This window comes from Hirundo rustica, chromosome 9 (assembly GCF_015227805.2).
Source record: "Hirundo rustica isolate bHirRus1 chromosome 9, bHirRus1.pri.v3, whole genome shotgun sequence".
In the NCBI taxonomy this organism is placed as follows: Eukaryota; Metazoa; Chordata; class Aves; order Passeriformes; family Hirundinidae; genus Hirundo; species Hirundo rustica.
This window is the reverse complement of record NC_053458.1, coordinates 27244270-27260226: the sequence shown is the minus strand read 5'-3', so window position 1 is coordinate 27260226 and position 15957 is coordinate 27244270. Positions and strand designations below refer to the sequence as shown.

Here is a 15957-nt window from a genome sequence, read left to right as displayed (position 1 = left end):
CGCGGGCCCCGTCCCGCTGTCACCCCCCTGTCACCACCGCTGTCTCCCTCTGCCCTGCGCCCACCACAGCACGATCCGGGCACGGAGGCGTTCCCTTGCCTCGCCGTGGCATCGCGGCTCCTCGCCTGTCCTCGCCGTGCCTTCACGGCTCCCTGAGCATCCCTTTGCTGCCGGAGGGGTTTTTGAGATGGGAGTTTCCATGGCAACGGAGTGGAATGGCGCCGGGAGCCGGAGGATGCGAGCGCTGGAGCCGGGCAGCGAGCGGGGCTGGGGCGGGGACGGTCTGCGGGGGATGGGAGATGCCCGAGCCCACTCATGTCCCGGGGGCGGCTGCTGGCCGGACTCAGCCGGGGAGGCTCCCGGCCGGTGCCTTTGGGGCCGGTAAAAGCCCGCAAGTCGCGTCGCTCAACTACAACCTGTTTATTATGGAGGTGTTGTTTTTTTCTTTTTTCCCAGGCAAGGGAAGTCGGGAGCACTCGCATCCCGACTTTGGTCTTCGGGGACGGGAGACAGGGCAGGGGGGTGTTCTCTCCGCCGCCGGGACCGGGCACCTGCTGCGCCGGGCTTGATCCGGGCCATACCGAGCCGGGCGATCGCTGGGCGGGCAGCCCCGCCCCGGCTCCCCCCGGGCGGCGGTGGGCGGGGGCCGGGCGGAGCGGGGAGCACGGCGCGGCACATCACAGCACGGCTCGGCACGGCACGGCTCGGTTCGGCTCCGCTCTCCCGCCATGGCATCCAAGTGCCCCAAGTGCGACAAGACCGTGTACTTCGGTGAGCGCGTCCCCGGGGCCCGGCCCCGCATCCCCTTCCCCGCGCCGAGACGCATCCCCGGCACCTCGAACCGCTCCCCCGGCCCAGAGCCGGCGCTCATGCCCGCCTTCCCCTTCCCTGAGCCCCGGTGCGTCCCCGCCTGCCCTTTTCCCCCACTGGGCTGTAACGCCGCGGGGCTCACCCGGAGACCTGCTCGGCAGCAGCTCCTGGTCCCTCGCGGCCCCCGTGCCCTGCCCCGCATCCCCGGGCTGTGCTGAGGGCTGCTGCCGCTGGCCCTGGGGCAGGGGACGCCCCAGGAGGCTGTGGGTGACCCTGGGCTCGCCGGGCTCAGGAGGGGAAGCAGGCGGTGAGGAGCCCCGGCGTGGCTCCTGTCCCCAGGTACCTGCTGGCTCGGGTCAGGGGAACCCAGCCTGGGATGGGGGCTCCCGAGATCCGTAGGATCTCTCGGGGCGGGGAAGTTGGCAGCGGCAGGTGCAAACAAACCCTTCTCCCAGCCGGTTTCTTTGGCTCCCCGCAAACCTGGCCCCAGGTGTGCCATTCCCCTCTCCCTGTCTCCCAGCCCCCTGTTCCCAGCTGGGCGAGCTGATGAAGGCTTTGGGGTTCTACGGGACTTTTTCAAAGGCAGCTCCTGCGCTCGCAGGTCCATCTCAGCGCGCCCGGGCTGGGTTAGGGCAGCAGCGAGTCCCTGCAGGTCTCCGAGGGCCCTGCTCGGGGCTGTGGCTGGTCAGGATCTCTGGGAACCGGCACTAGCGTGTCTCCTGTCAGGCAGCGCGGCCTGAGCGCCGCTCGCAGGGGGGTGGGAGCAGCGGCGGATCCTTGGTCTTGGTGCCCCGGAGACGCTCCCCGAGGCGCTGCCCCAGCCCGGAGTCTCCCCGACAGCGACCTGAACCCCTGGGTGAGCACCCTTGCAACTCAGGGTGGCTCTGGGATGGATCCAGAACTGCAGCCCGAGCTGCCTCCGGGGACCTGCCTCCCTGCAGCCCTCCCTGCCCATCTCCCCCCGCTGCTCCGGGGTCCAACCCTTGTTGCCTCAGTGTGTTTGTTTGGTGGAGAAATACCAAATGGTTCTGGTGATGTTTGAGCACTGGAGGCATTGGTGCTTTCATTCTTTTCCGGCCATCTCCAAGTAAACACAGGGAAATAGGAATTTGCTGTCTTCCTCCTTTAAATAAACCTATTTGTGTGTGGGTGGGAAGGGCTTGGCCCCTTGGATGTCTTTCTTTGTGCGAATCTTTTCCTTTTTAAGCAGAAAATAGTGCCTGCCCATCCAGCTGGGCACTGACCCGGGGGCAGAGTTGCTCCTCTGGCTCCAGGAATGAGCCTGCCCTGCGTGGGGGGGTCGGGGCTGGGCTCAGGGACCCCCGCCTTGCCGGAGGAGGAGGCCAGGCTGTGCTGGGAGGAGAAGAACCAGCCCCCGGCAGTGTCCGTGCTGTTTTTCTCTCCCCATGTCCCTGTGGGTCTCCTGAGGATGTGCTCTGGGGGGGAACAGGGCTGTACCCCGGCCGCAGCTGCGTGCCGCTCTCTCCCCCGGAGGGTTTCTGCGGCTGCAGAGGTCCCTGTCCCACGCTGGGGTGCTCCGTGGCTCCCCGTCCCTGCCCCGTGCGGAGAGACCCGGCCCTTATCGGCGGGGAGGAGGCAGGTGCCTGGCGGGGGGCAGTGCCAGCCCCCATCCCACACCTTCCCGCAGGGAATGCTGCCCCTGACAGAGACTTGGGGAGAGAGGTGCTGGTGAGCTGAAACGCGAGCGAGCCCAAAAACTTCTCTGTGCTTAGAGTTGAGCTAGGCTGGAGCGTGTCCCTGTTGGTGCCTTGAGCTTTCCCTTGAGGAACCGCCCAGGCTCTGGAAGAATAAACCTGAGTCCGTTTACTCGGCGCATGAAAGCTTCATGCGAATCCTGAGCCTTCTTTCCGGGATGCGGATCCCGGGTTTTCCTCCCGGTGGGCCGCGTGGTTCGGTGGGAAGGCGACGGGAGCTCCGCGTCCGGGATTTGATGTCGCTCCCGAATTCCTGGGCCGGCCCGAAGCCTAGCGGGGAGGTGATTCATAAAGGCCCGCTTGTTCGGGAGCCTCGCAGCCCGTGCCGAGCTGAATGAGCGCTGGCAGCTCGGGCTGCCCAAATGCCTGGGATTGCAGCCGCGGGTCACGGGTGAGAAGCGCCGCCGGCTCCCCGCGCAGCGCGGAGCGGCTGCCCAGCGCCGGTACTCCTGGGTACCGATGGAAAACTCATTTCCAGCGTGCCTGTTGCTTCATGCTCCCTGGAAAAATCCAGCGGGCTCCTCCCTGCGCAGTCAGGAGGATGTGGGCGTTTCCTGAGCTACAGAATGAGCTTTTTTTCCCCCTTTAAAAAGCACAGGGAAATATAAAAATAGTTTTTTGGCTGGTCTTCTTTTTTTTTTTTTTTTTTTTTTTTTAAAGGAGGTTGAGGTCTGTGACATTGTTTCCAGGAACGGCTGGGGCTAACTTTTCCTGCTTCAGGAGGTTGGCTGGATGAAGTGAATGTTTAACTGGAGGAGCAGCCGGTGGGTGCAGGGCCAGCTCCCATCCCACGCTGGCAGGTGGCAGCGGGCTGGGCTCGGGCTTGGCTTTAGGTTATCACTTCTGGCAGGAAGCTCCAGAGGGACCAGAGTCTCCTGCAGCTAAACAGCCACACATTTCCCCAGCTCCCTTTCGCATTGCTAAGCCTTAAATGAGTTTTGCAGGGTCACCGGGAGGAGCCCTGGCCAAGCCTTTCCGCCTCCCATCCTTTCTTCCCAGAACAGCGGGGGATTGTGGCAGCGGGGGGTTTCCTGTTTTCCCATCCTGAGCTCGGGGCAGGCACAAGCCCCAGGGACGCAGCAAGCACCCGTGCGGCGAGTCTGGCTTTTGGGGAGGGTGAGGGCTGTTGGGTGGCTCTGCTTGTTTGGAAAGGGGCATCATGAACGCAGCTGGCAGTCACTCAGTAGCCCCCCCAGGCTTAAAGCTGCTCTTCAGGGTTGGTTTGCCGGTGGAATTCCAGAGCGGGACCGAGAACAGGGACACATCCAGCAGAGAGGCGAGGAGGGCTCAAGCCCAGCGTGCTGCCAGGGGCCTGCAGCAGATGCCTGACCCCGTGGTCACGCTGGGGTGCAGCAGATCAGGGGGTGCAGCAGATCAGGGGGTGCAGCCGGGTGCGGGGTGCTCTCCTTTGCAGAGCACGGCACCGCCGGGTCAGCCCGGCGAAACTCAAGCTGCAGAAGCCACCCTGCAATTAATAAGTAACTGCTGTCCTTGGCTTCAGGCAGGGAGACGGTGGGGCAGGAGAGGCAGGAGGGCTTGATTTCCATTACAGCCGTCCCTAACAAAGGAAGTGGCTCTTCAAGTGCAGCCGGTGCAGCGTCGGCACAGCCCTGGCCCTCCAGCACGGAACGGGCTGGGCTCCTTGGGGAGCTGCCGCCTCCCAGGTCTGGGAGCGTGAGTGGACCTTGCAGAATGGTAACTAAGGATGCTCCACTTCCCTGCTCCCCGTGCAGAGCCCTGCCGGGGGGAGGGATGCCTCTGTGGGAAGCTGAAGAACTGCTGATTAGCATCAGTTCTTCCCTCAGGAAAAAAGCACGGAAATCGTCCGTAGGAGCGTGGAGCAGGGCGGTGTGAGGGCTGGGTCCCCTTGCTCTCGTGTCCTTGGGCTTTGCTGGGGCCCCTGACAGTGTGGTGCTGCTCCTGGGCCTGTGGGTGCTGGAGCAGGCAGCTCTCTGAAAACCCAGGGCAGTCCTGTGTGACTCGCTTTGGTGTCTGGATTATAGAGCCCTGCACCCATGCCCCAGCTTCTAGGCAGATGGAGAGCCTCGTGTTCCCATCCTCCCTTAGCAGTCCCTGGCAGGAGCACAGGGATGGGGAGAGGTGAGGTGATGGGAGTGGAAAGGAAAGGCAAGGAAAGGCGGGGCAGGAACACCCAAGAAAGAAGTAATGGAAAATCTGTCACTGCAGTGTTGCAATCAAATGCAGAGCCTGGAGCATGAGCCGTGATGCCATTTGTGTCCCATCCCAAAGCCCTGGGTTCCCTTCCCAAGGCTGCCAGGGGCCGGTGATGGTGGGAGACAGGCACCTGGCATAAGGGTGGGGAGAGCTGTCCCACCATCCTGCTGGGCACTTGCTGGTGGGGAGCACCAATGCTGCGGCCCCAAGGGAGACCCTGAGCATCCTCAGCCCTGGAACAAACCCTGCTTGGAGCTGGGGGGTGGGGGTGGGGGGGCAGCAGGGTGGGAGAGGTGAGGAGCCATGGGGCAGGAGGGTGGCTTTGACAAGCTTGGCTGCTCCAGCACATCCCAGAATCCTGCTCTTGCTGAAGCGGGCCAGGAAACAGTCTTGTTCTCCCATCACTGCCTGCCAGAGATGACGTCTCAGTGTGCAGAGGGAAGGAACAGGGCACTCTGATCCAGCAACTACCCAGGGACTGGTCTGCTTGTGTGCCTCCCTGTGCCCAGCTCTCACTGGCTGCTCTGCAGCCCAGGGATGGCTGCAGGTGGGCCTCTGACTTTTCTGGTGGTGTCCCCTGGCAGCGTGGGCTGCATCCCCTGCACCCCCTGGGTGTGCATGCCCCACATGCAGGGCTGCTATGCAGCTGGAAAGCAGCTGATTCCTTGGGCTCAGCCCTGGCTGGAAGCACTGCTGATCCTCTCCCAGCACAGCCACAGCCACGCTGCCCAACCTCAAACGCCTCCCATTCAGGTGCTGCTTGACAAAGCCCTGTGGGAAGTGGCGAGGGACTTGCTGGAGGCTGCGCTGGCCCTGCAAACCAGAGCGGGAGATTGGAGGCTCCTGGCCAGGAGTAGGTGAGTCTGTGTCAGAGAGGCAGGGAGCAGCAGGGTGGATGGGAGCAGTGCTGCGCATCGGGGCTGTGCCTGGAAATCAAACAACCTTCTCTTGCACCCGAGGGGCTCGGCTATGCAGGGGCTCGGATCCCGGGGAAGTCCTTGTCTCTCCCCTCGGCTGGAGGCTCCCTCCCGGCCGTGCTCCACGGCAAGGCTGCACTGAGCTGGCTCTGTTGCACAATTGGAGACAGCCCAGCAGGCTGGAGGGCTGCCTTGCCTTGCTGCAGGGAAGCTAAATATATATCTTTGGCCACAAATCAGGGTGCGGTGTAACCGTCTGTGGGACGGGGGAGAGGAGCTGCCCGGCAGGGGTGGGGATGGGGAGAAGGGCACAGGCAGGCAGTGTAGGCACTGGGCAGGGCAGAATGGCTGGGATACAGCTCAGCATGGCAAGGGCAGGAAATCCTCAACCTGTCCTTTTCCATCTCCTGGCCACTGTGTGAGGAACTGGGGAAGGGATGGGGCTGCTGGCTCATGGCTCTTGGCTTTGTTTCCAGCCGTTTACCAGGCTCCTTTCCCTGCACTTTTCTTTCTTCATTCCTTTGTGTCTGCAGCTGCTTTGAAGCGCATCTACAGCCCATCTGACAGCATCCCTCTCTGCCAGGGATGCCTGCCACTGGATCCCTGTGGGGATCTGGCATCCTTACTGCCAGACTGGGCCTCGTCAGCCCTTCCCCGTGCCCTCCCAGGGCTGCGGTAGGATGGATGGGGCACAGCCCAGCCCTTTGCAGAGACGCAGCTGCAGCCACGGTTCCTTCTGCTGAACAAACCTCCGCCTGGGAGCAGCACTGACGTCAGGCTGTGGAAATACCTGTGCGAGGGCCCGGGGCTGGCTCGGCGCGGCCAGCGGCACAGAAACTGGGAGGAGAGATGCTCTCTTGCCATCCTGAGAAAATGCGCCCACCTCTGGCCTGTGCCAGCTGCTTTGCTGGGCTCGGCGGGTGATTAAGGGCTGAGCCGCCTTTTCTCTGGGGCGGGGCTGCTCCGGAGCCATGAGATCAGTCTGCCTTGACAGCTCCGCCGGCTTTTTGCCTGCTTCTGGCCTCCGGTGTCCCTCGGCAGTGCGGGCTGCATCCCCTGCAGAGAGCAAATCCACCCCACAGCTAACACGTACCCGGCTGTGCCTCCACCTCTCCTTGGGGATGTTTTCCCTGCGGAGAGGTTTGCCATCCCCGTGCCCACCCCCACCCACGGCAGTGTGGGTAACACAGGGCTGGCAACCCCCCGAGTCACACACACGCGTGGCAGAGGCCAAATTCCTGCAGTGGAGCACCCCTCACCCTGCCCTTCCAGGGGTTAAATCCGGCTGGCTCCAGGGCTGGGCGCGCAGGGTGGGATTCAGGGGGCAGAGCGGGATGTGCGTGCGCTCGGTGTGCCCTGAGAGCACGGGGCACGGCCTTTGGTGGCCGGGAGCGGTGACACGTCTGCCCTGCGCCACCCCCTGCTCCCCGCTCAGGGCCGGGCACAGCCCCGGCTACTCCCGCGGTGCCGATGTTGGCTGATCCCCGGGGATGCTGGGGCGAGGAGCGGGGCTCCCCTGCAGCAGGAGGACGTGGCCAGAGCCTTTTCCTCTGGAGCTGATGCAACAGCGGAGCAGCTGCGGCCGAGTGACAGGAAATCTGGGCGCTGGTCCTTTCCCTCCGCAGTGATTTATGGGATGGTGTGGCCGCAGGCGGCTGCCCTGGAAATGGGCTGGGGTGGCTCCAAGCCGCTTCCTCTGCTCGGTGCAAACAATGCCTTTTGGAAAGCCATCCCGGTTGCGCCGGTCCCGGATGCATCCCCCGGGAATCCTTGTTTACAGCCAGAGGATGCCGGAGCAGCCTCTGGGCGGCATTTCCATCTGGAGGCGAGGGCAGCCCCGGTGGTTCCCGGGCTGTCCCTGCGCTCCGAGCGCTCCGGGCGCTCCGGGTGCCGCCTCCTCCCTCCTGCCCCGGCGCCTGCCAGGGGTCCTGCGTGCCACTGAGATCCCTCTTGCTCTGCGTTGCTCGGGAATGCATTGGCAGGGAGGTGCATCCGTCAGGGAGGAGCAAGGATTTCCATCTGCTGAGATATTATTAAAGGGGGGGGTCGTTGGGGGAGCGTTTTGTATGGCGGGAGCAGGAAGGAGCTGGCGGGGGCTGTGGCCGGCTATCATTGCCACGGCCTCTGGAAAACATCCGCCGGGAGCTTCCTCCTCGCTCTGGACCCGTGGCCGTGACGGCGCTGGGTCGGGGCAGGGGGGAGCTGGGGGTGACGCAGCTGGAGCGCAGCCTGGCCTGGCTGTGTGTGCATCCACTGTGACAAAGCCGAGCGGTTCTTTGGCCCCGAGCCCCTGGCTCGGCTTTCAGCCCATCACGCTCCGCTTCCCTCCGTGGTCACCCCGGGGAGGAACCCGTTCCTGCCGGGAGGGCCAGGAGGATGCTGGGCTCCCGCAATGGCCCAAGGGCAGTGGGGTGCTGGGACCTCCGAATTCCCCTTGCTTTTGGGGAATCCCTGGGGTCTGAGAGCCTGGGGGCTGTTCACCCTGCGGCCGGTTCTCTGCTCCCAGAGACAGATGAGGGCTGCAGAGTAAAAGGAGGGCAGCTCTGGCCCCGGCCCCGGCCCCTTCCTTGTGTGCTACTTTCTGTGGGGGGCTGGGGAGACATGAGCCCTCCTGAGCCCCTGGAGCCAGCAGGGATTAGCCCTGGCAACTTCGGGTGGGCAGGCGCAGACCCCTGGCTGTGGTGGGGCATCCCTGCTGTTCGCTCCTGCCTGGGTTTGGCTCAACAGCCTGTGTGCCATCAGCAGGAGGTGGATTTGGACTGTCTTCCGACTGATGTGCGTCCCCAAAGTCCATCTTCCACGTTCTTGCTTAGGGATACTCTCAGGAGTGTCCTGCGCACCCTGGTGCAATGGCTCTGCCCCGTCACGCTGCCCCTCCCGCCACCGGCCACCCTGCTTTGCACTGGGATGGAATTTTTGGGTGGTGATGCCATCCTTTCAGCTTATCTCGGCCTTGTGGCATGCCCCGGATGCAGCTGTTTGCCTTGGGAGGAGGGAGGCTCTAGGAGCCAGGACCTGCCCTTTGGGGAGCTCTTGACCCTCCCCTTGACTGGATGCAGACAGGTGACATTTGCTGTGGTCCTTGTGGGGAGAAACCCGACATCACGGAGGAGGTCTTCTCATGGAGTGGGGCCGGCTCCGGTTGCGCTTTTATTTGCTTGTTAAATATTTTATTTGGCTCTCCTGATTTAGTTTTACGGTGGCTTTAACGGGCTCACGCTGTTTTCCAGCTGTCTCTGCACATGTGCAGGACAGAGGGTGGGCCAGCAGGAATCCGTGGGGGGCTCAAGGCAGCCTGCAGCCGCCCAGGAGCCAGGAGGGAGAAGGGATGGTGCAAGGCTGGGGGTGCAAGAGGAGCACTGGCAGCCTGTGCTGCCTCCCAGGGTCTCCCGGAGACCTACAGCTCAGGGCCAGACAGGAGGATTGTATCTGTATTCATACAAGCAGTCTCAAAGCATTTGCCTCCCCTGAATTTGCCCGCGGATGCTTTGACACTGTTTTCAGTGCCGGCAGCTCAGCAGGTTTGTGGCCACGCAAAGACGGTGGCTGTGCACCCCATCCGCACGTCGTGCCCATTCCCGGGCCGGGGGCGAGTGCGACAGGTGTTCTCCAGGGCCCAATGTCCATCCTGGGTGACAGTGGAGGCCGGCTGTCGTCCCCTCCTCCCGGGAGCATCTCTGGAGCTGTGGCTGAGGCAGGGTGTGCGTGGGGGAGTGTGACTGCACGGGCGGGGTGGGCATGGAAACGCCAAATATTTGAATGGGAGTGAAGTCACTCCGGGTAACGTGGCGGGTAAAAATAGGCATGGGGAGTAGGAAAGAAAATGCTACCGTTGCTGGACTGGTGCGTGGGAAAGAGCGGCTGTGGGGTGACAGCTGGGTGGTGTCCTGCTTCCAGCTGGGATAGAGTTAATCTTCTTAACAGCTGTGACTGGTCAGGGACCGAGGGGTTTGTGCCCATGTCCCACGGGGCTGCTCTCGAGGGCAGCCCCCCGTGGTTCCCATAGCCTGCCTTCCCCAGGGGCTTCGGCGGGTGTAAGGCAGTGGCTCACCCCTCTCTCGTGTCCCCTGCAGCCGAGAAGGTGTCCTCCCTGGGCAAGGACTGGCACAAGTTCTGCCTCAAGTGTGAGCGCTGCAACAAGACCCTGACCCCGGGTGGGCACGCTGAGGTAAGAGCTGCCAGGGCGGGTAGGGTGGGAGCTGTGCTGGCACCCAGGGGGGCCTGGTGGGATGGGAATCCCAAGAACGGGGCTGGGGCAGGTATCTGGTGCCATGTGGAGGTGCTGTCCCTGCGGCATGCGAGCCCAGCGGAACACAACGTGGCTTCAAAAGCTGCTGCTGCAGCTGTGTCTCTGGGTGCTTTTGTGCACAGCCCTGGGCGTGCCACAGAGTGGTGCTGGCACCACGTGTGGTGTCCCTGCTCTGTCACCCCGGGTTCCCAGGCAGCTGTGGCGGGGCTTGGCATGCCCCAGGAAGCGCTTGAAGCTCCATGCACTGGGCAGACTTGTTTGGGCATTGCACAGGCTTTGGAGAGGCGTGTGTGCTGAGAGCCTGCACTGACCTGGGCTTAAAACCACCAAGAATTGGGAATGCCTGGGTTGCCACGGCAACGAGAAGTCGGCACTGGCGCTCTCCGTGCCCCGGAGCTTGTGCTGGAGCGTGATGCCACTGCCACTCCCCGGCACTTGGGAGTGTGAAGGCGCCATGCTGGTGCTTGCAGCTGCTCAGGCTTAGGAGCAACTGTATTTTTCCTGTGCAGTGTCCCTGCGTGACACGCAGTGCCCGGGTCTGCACAGCACCTGTCATTCCGCAGTGTCACCAGCTCCTTAGCTTGGCTCTAGCAGGCAGCGCAGCCGGGGGCAGCAGGGACAGCCACGCTGGTAGCCCCAGCCCACGGGGGAAGCAGGGCCTGTCCTGCCAGCGAGGTGGATCTGTGCTCCAGGTCGGGTTGAGCCCAGAAGATTTGCTGCTTCTCCATATAAGGTTGGATTCTGTTCCCATAGGGGATGGCAGCCAAGCCCCACTGACTGTGTCGAGAGCAGATTTGGCCCTTCCCTGCTTTTTCTCCCTCCTTTTGAGGAGGCTAGGTTGGAAAGGTGTCGCGGGGAGACCAGTTAAATGTTTACCCTCCCCTCTGGCACGGTAACGCTGTGAGCACGCTCGTATTTATGCCTCGTAATATTTGGCAGCTGCATTTGGGCAGCTCACAGCCTTCTCGCTCCCCCAGCCTCACCCCCGACTGTCCCGGTCCTTGCCTTTGGCACGGCACCTCTGCCCAGCTGCCACCCTGCCCTTGGTGGGGAAGGAGCCCTTGCCCTGCAGCAGAAGGACGGAAGGAAGGCGGGAGAATGGAGCAGAAGCAGGGCTGAGATGCTGAGTGGGGCCGAGCAGGCGATAGGGTGGGATCCTGCCTGAGCACGGGCTCCCAGAGGGTTTTCTACCCAGGGCAGTATGCGTGGCACTCCTGCTGGCCCCCTGCTCCAGCCACAAAGCCTCTTTCTTTTCTCTTGGACTGGGTTCCAGCTGGCCCATGAGAAACTGCTGTGGGGAGTTCCGGGGCTTATCGCCTGCCTCATGCCTTCCTGTGATAACGGCCCCAGACGATAGTGGGGTCGATAGCAGCTGGGCTGGGACCAGCGCCCGTGTGGGGCCTCTGATCTCGGGCCAAGGCGAGGGAAAGGCGAAGCTCGGAGCTTCCACGATGCCCTGAGCAGCTGAGAGTGGCCTGGCTGTGTACAGGATGCTGAGGGGGCGAGGCCGTGCCTCCCTGGGCCCGGTGCCACATGGCCAGGCCGGGGCACGGAGCAGCCGCTGGTGCTCCAGCCCCAGGGCACAACAGCTTGAGTGGTGGATGCAGGCGAAACCCCCGGGTTAGGCTGATGCTGCAGACCCCAGCGTGGGTGCATTTCAGGGTGTAGGCATGGCCACGGTGGTCCCTGAACACCAGAGGATGAAGTTGCTCCCTGGGAACCGTGGTCACCGCTCAGCATCCTAATGCTGCCCTCTCTCCCCAGCACGATGGGAAGCCCTTCTGCCACAAGCCCTGTTACGCCACACTGTTCGGCCCCAAAGGTACGTCCGTGTTCCCCCTGCCCGTGGTGCCGCGCTCGGGGCTGCAGGAGGGGCCAGGTCCCCTCATCCCCACTGGTGGCCTCAGCAACACCCCAGATGCCAGGCTAGCATGGGTCAAACCAGCAAACTGCAGTCCCAGGCCTGCTGTCTGCTTGTGCAGAGGGACAGAAGTGCTGCTGGAGGGAAGGAAGGAGGGAGGGAGGGAGGAAGCTATTCTGACAGCTGCCCTTTTTTTTTTTTTTTTTAATATTCAAAAAACCAAATTCCCATTCAGACAGAAGGTGGAGTTACTCTCCTATCCCAGATGTGGCTGGACAAAGCCTGGCTCAGGAGAAAGCAAGCCGGGGCTGAAGTGCAGCGGTGGCCCCTGGCTCAGCAGGGCTGCGGGAGGTGGGACAGGGGGCTGGGGGGATGAAGGAGACCCCAGGCCACCGCAGCCTCTCTGTGCCCCTCTGCAGGGGTGAACATCGGTGGTGCCGGGTCCTACATCTACGACAAGCCGCAGATCGAGGGGCAGACTGCTCCGGGACCCATCGAGCACCCGGTGAAGGTGGAGGAGAGGAAGGTGAATGCTGCACCTCCCAAGGGACCCAGCAAAGGTGAGGGGCAGGGCAGGACGGGCAGCCTGGTCCTTTGCCATGCTGGGCAAGCCAGTGCAGAGCCACCGTGTTTGGTGACGATGTGTGTGGGCCCCACCCCACCCTGGTGTGCCCTGGCTGAGATGTCCCCCCACTTCCCAGGCACATGTCCTCTTTTCTTCCAGCCTCCAGTGTCACTACCTTCACCGGGGAGCCCAACATGTGCCCGCGCTGTGGCAAGAGAGTCTACTTTGGTAAGGTGGCGAGTGGGCAGCATGTGCTGACCTCGAGGTGGCACGGCCCCGCGGGGTGGCACAGCCCCACAGGGTGGCATGGCCCCGTGGGGCTGGGCTCTGTGCCTGGGGCATGCAGAGCAGTTGGGAGCGGGGTTTGTGTCAGAGAGGGGGTTGTGAGTACAGAGGGGCCTTCAGAGGATGGTCCTCTTGGGTACACTCCTGGCTGCAGGGCTTTATCTGCGTTGTGTCCCCTGCTGTCACCTCCCACGTGGTAAGAGCTGTCCTCAGCCATCGTGTGTCACCTCTGAGGCACCAGAGGGGTGGGAGGCAAGTGGGAGGCTGGAGCTCCTGAGGGCTCTGCTGGGATATTGTGATATCCCCATGGGGAATGCTCCCCCTCAGCACGTTTTAGACAGCTGCTGTGACCCTCCCTCCTTGTCCCGCTCCAGCTGAGAAGGTGACTTCGCTGGGGAAGGACTGGCACCGTCCCTGCCTACGCTGTGAGCGCTGCAGCAAGACACTGACCCCGGGGGGCCACGCGGAGGTAAGGCTGTGCCAGCCTCAGAAGCCTGGCCTGCACACCTGGGGATGCCAGTGGGGCACGGCTGAGATGTCCCAGGCTGTCCTGACGGCACCCACTGCCTTCACAGGAGGGCAGGGATGGGAGGAGCAGCCCCTCAGCCTGGGCAACTGCTGGGGTTCTTGGGGTGTCCAGAGAGGTGCCCAGCCAGGAGGACATGTCCTGGGTGCTGGGTTTTCCCTGGCCCCCAGCCCAGGTGACAGCTTTTTCTCTCTGCCCCGCACAGCATGATGGACAGCCCTATTGCCACAAGCCCTGCTACGGGATCCTCTTTGGGCCAAAGGGTGAGTGTCTGGGGGCACACAGGGTGGGCACACAGTCCCGGGGCATGTGCCCTGCAAGGGCTGCCACTCTCAGCACTCCTGCCACCACACAGAAGGGACATCTCCCTGGAGCATGCCTGTGTCCTCACCCTCCTGTTTTTCGCCCTTCGCAGGTGTCAACACCGGAGCTGTGGGAAGCTACATCTACGACAAAGACCCTGAGGCGAAGAACCAGCCCTAGGCAGCGTCCCTGCCCGCCCGCCCGCACGCTCTGTGCCCCTCCTGTACTAACCTCCTGTTCCCAGCCGGAGCAGACCCTCACCAGGCTGGCCACAGAGCTGTGCCCTCTCTGCTGTCTCTACTCCGGGCAGGACAGCCCTGCCCCTGGGTTCTTATCATAGTCTCTAATATAAGCTTCAGTGTTTTAAGGCAAAGGTAGAAGGTATCTCTGGTGGTCCCCAATGTGCTCTGCCCTCCCACCAGCCCCCTCGAGTGTGGGGGGCAGCAGGGAAGGTGTGAGGATGTCCCCATGTGCAGGGGATGGTGGGTGGCAAAGGGCTGAGGATGGGGGAAGGTGGTGGCAGGAGTCCCACCAGGGAGGGTGCTCCATGCTTTCCCTCAGTGCTTGGGGTTGGGCTGAGGGTGCCCAGCCCCCTTCCTCACCAGCTGCTGGAGATGTGTGACATCTGGCAGCACTGCCCTTTTCCTGGCCCTTCCCAGGCTCCATGCCGTGGCTCTCGCTGTCCCTGGGTCCCACAGCCAGCCCTGTCCTCTGCTAGGTCTGGCACCTCCCTACATCCCATCTTTGAATCCCTGTAGGTGCACCCAGGCAGGTGGCCCAGCCTGCTCTGCGGGCTGGTTTAGGTTGGTGCCCCCCAGCCTGATCCCCCTGGAGGCACAGCCCGTGCCAGGGGGCACCTGGCAGCTGCAGCCCTGGTGGAAGGGGCTCTCCTCTCCCCACCCCTGGAGGACAGAGCGCATTGGGCTGGTGGCCTGGGCAGCAGGACCTCCCCCTGCTTCCCAGAGCCGGAGTTTCTCATCATTGTTGTTTATTTATAAGCAGTTGTAAATGTGCTCCTTGCTTTGGAGAATGACACGTCCCCCCCATGTCACCCCTCCCCCCGTGCACGCCCAGCCCTGCTGCTGCCCAAGAGAACGGGGAAGGGGCTGGGGAAGGGCACCCACCGGGGCAACGAGCCCTGGGTGCCAGCACCCTGCTCTCTTCAGGCTCCCTGTGCTGCTGCAGGGCTGATTTTTGTTACTGGCTGACAATAAAGGTTTTGAGAGATGTGCTGTGCAGCTCAGCTCCGGGTGGAGGTGGGGGGACCTGTGCACACCACGCAGTATCCCTCAGTATCCCGTGACAAGGTGGGACCCTGCTGCTCTTGGTCCTTTCCTGACTGAGCAGCTCCAGCTGAGCTCCAGCTCCTCCTGAGGAGCTGTTCCCTGCACTGCCAGCACCCCCAAAGGCTTGTAGGAAGCTGTGCTGGCCCTGCAGATGGGATGGGTCCTTCCCAGTTTTGAGGAGTGGGAAACTAGTGAAGTGAAGTTAAAGAGCAGGTGCCATTGTTCCCCCCAGCCTGGGCTCGCTGGGCAGCCCCAGTGCCTGAGTGGGGCTGTCCCTGGGCAAGCTCAGCCTGGCAGCAGCAGGGCAGGAGTGCAGCGCGGGGGCACTGGCCAGCTCCTGGGAGCTGCCCTGTCCCCATCCAGACACGGGCCCTGCTGCCAGGCCAGGTTTTAGACATCCAGCTATTCCCCTCGGAGCTGGGTGTCTGGAGAGTGAGGCACGGGGCTTTGGGCTGCCAAGGCAAACAGCGGTTCTGGGAACTGCTGCTGGGGCTCGTCCCTTCCGGCACGTTCCTGCACGATCCCCGTTGGGCTGCCCGCTGGCCGCGCCCCCCTGGGGACCCAGGCATCCGCTGGCCCCGTCTGCTGGGGAAAACCGAGACCTGGTGGCCCCCGTGCTGCGCTGGAGCCAGCCGCAGCCCCGGAGCTGCTCGGCTGCCCTGCAGGAGAAGGGGCTGGGTGCCAGGCGCAGCCCCTGGCCTCGCTCCTGGCCGGGCACAGCTGGGAAATGCAGCGGCAGGACAGGGACCGCAGGGAGCCTGCGGCCGCGGCGGCCTTCCCGGCGCAGGCAGCCCGCAGAGCAGAGGTTTTTCCCTCCTGGCGGCAATCCCAGCGGCACGAAGCCTTTTCCCAGGCACCGAGGGCTCGGCAGCGCGGCTCCTGGGTCGAGGAATGGGCTCAGTGTGTTGTGTTTCGGCGGGGTTTCCATAGAGACCTGACCCCGCGGATGCTTTCGGGACAAGGCTGCGCAGTGAATCAGAGGAGCGTCGCTCCGCCGGCTCCTCCCCTGACCCACAGCTGGGCTCTCACAGCCAAAATGTGCCAAGTTTGCCCCGTGCAGCAGCAGCAGTGCTGAGGTGGGCGGGGGGGGTGGTCCCATCGCTTATCTGGGGCCCAGCGTAGCTGCCAGCAACGCCCTCGACACGAGTCCACCTCCCCTTGCAACTCTTACTTCCCATCGTTAATTAACGAGCTTAATATGCCAGCCTCTCTGCTAGCCTGTGGCAGTCCTCTGCAGCAGGGTGCTTCCCTGATGGCCTGCCCAT

At 63.3% G+C, this 15957-nt stretch overlaps 1 protein-coding gene across 1 annotated transcript; it reads left to right on the top strand.

Moving 5' to 3' along the window:
• Window positions 1-647: 647 nt before the first annotated feature.
• Window positions 648-14633, top strand: CRIP2 (cysteine rich protein 2). Its single transcript, XM_040073281.2, has 8 exons — window positions 648-771; window positions 9691-9785; window positions 11631-11688; window positions 12147-12287; window positions 12452-12520; window positions 12952-13046; window positions 13309-13366; window positions 13519-14633. Exons 1-8 carry the CDS (start codon window positions 729-731, stop codon window positions 13584-13586), a joined length of 627 nt encoding a protein of 208 aa, XP_039929215.1. The 5' UTR covers window positions 648-728; the 3' UTR covers window positions 13587-14633.
• The last annotated feature ends 1324 nt before the right edge of the window (window positions 14634-15957 follow it).

Excerpts from the sequence above, each read along its gene's own strand:
- CRIP2 (XM_040073281.2), top strand. The coding sequence starts at position 729 with ATGGCATCCAAGTGCCCCAAGTGCGACAAGACCGTGTACTTCG. Across the intron at positions 12,288-12,451 it reads TCCCAAGGGACCCAGCAAAG|CCTCCAGTGTCACTACCTTC; the intron begins GTGAGGGGCAGG and ends CTTTTCTTCCAG. Across the intron at positions 13,367-13,518 it reads GATCCTCTTTGGGCCAAAGG|GTGTCAACACCGGAGCTGTG; the intron begins GTGAGTGTCTGG and ends CGCCCTTCGCAG.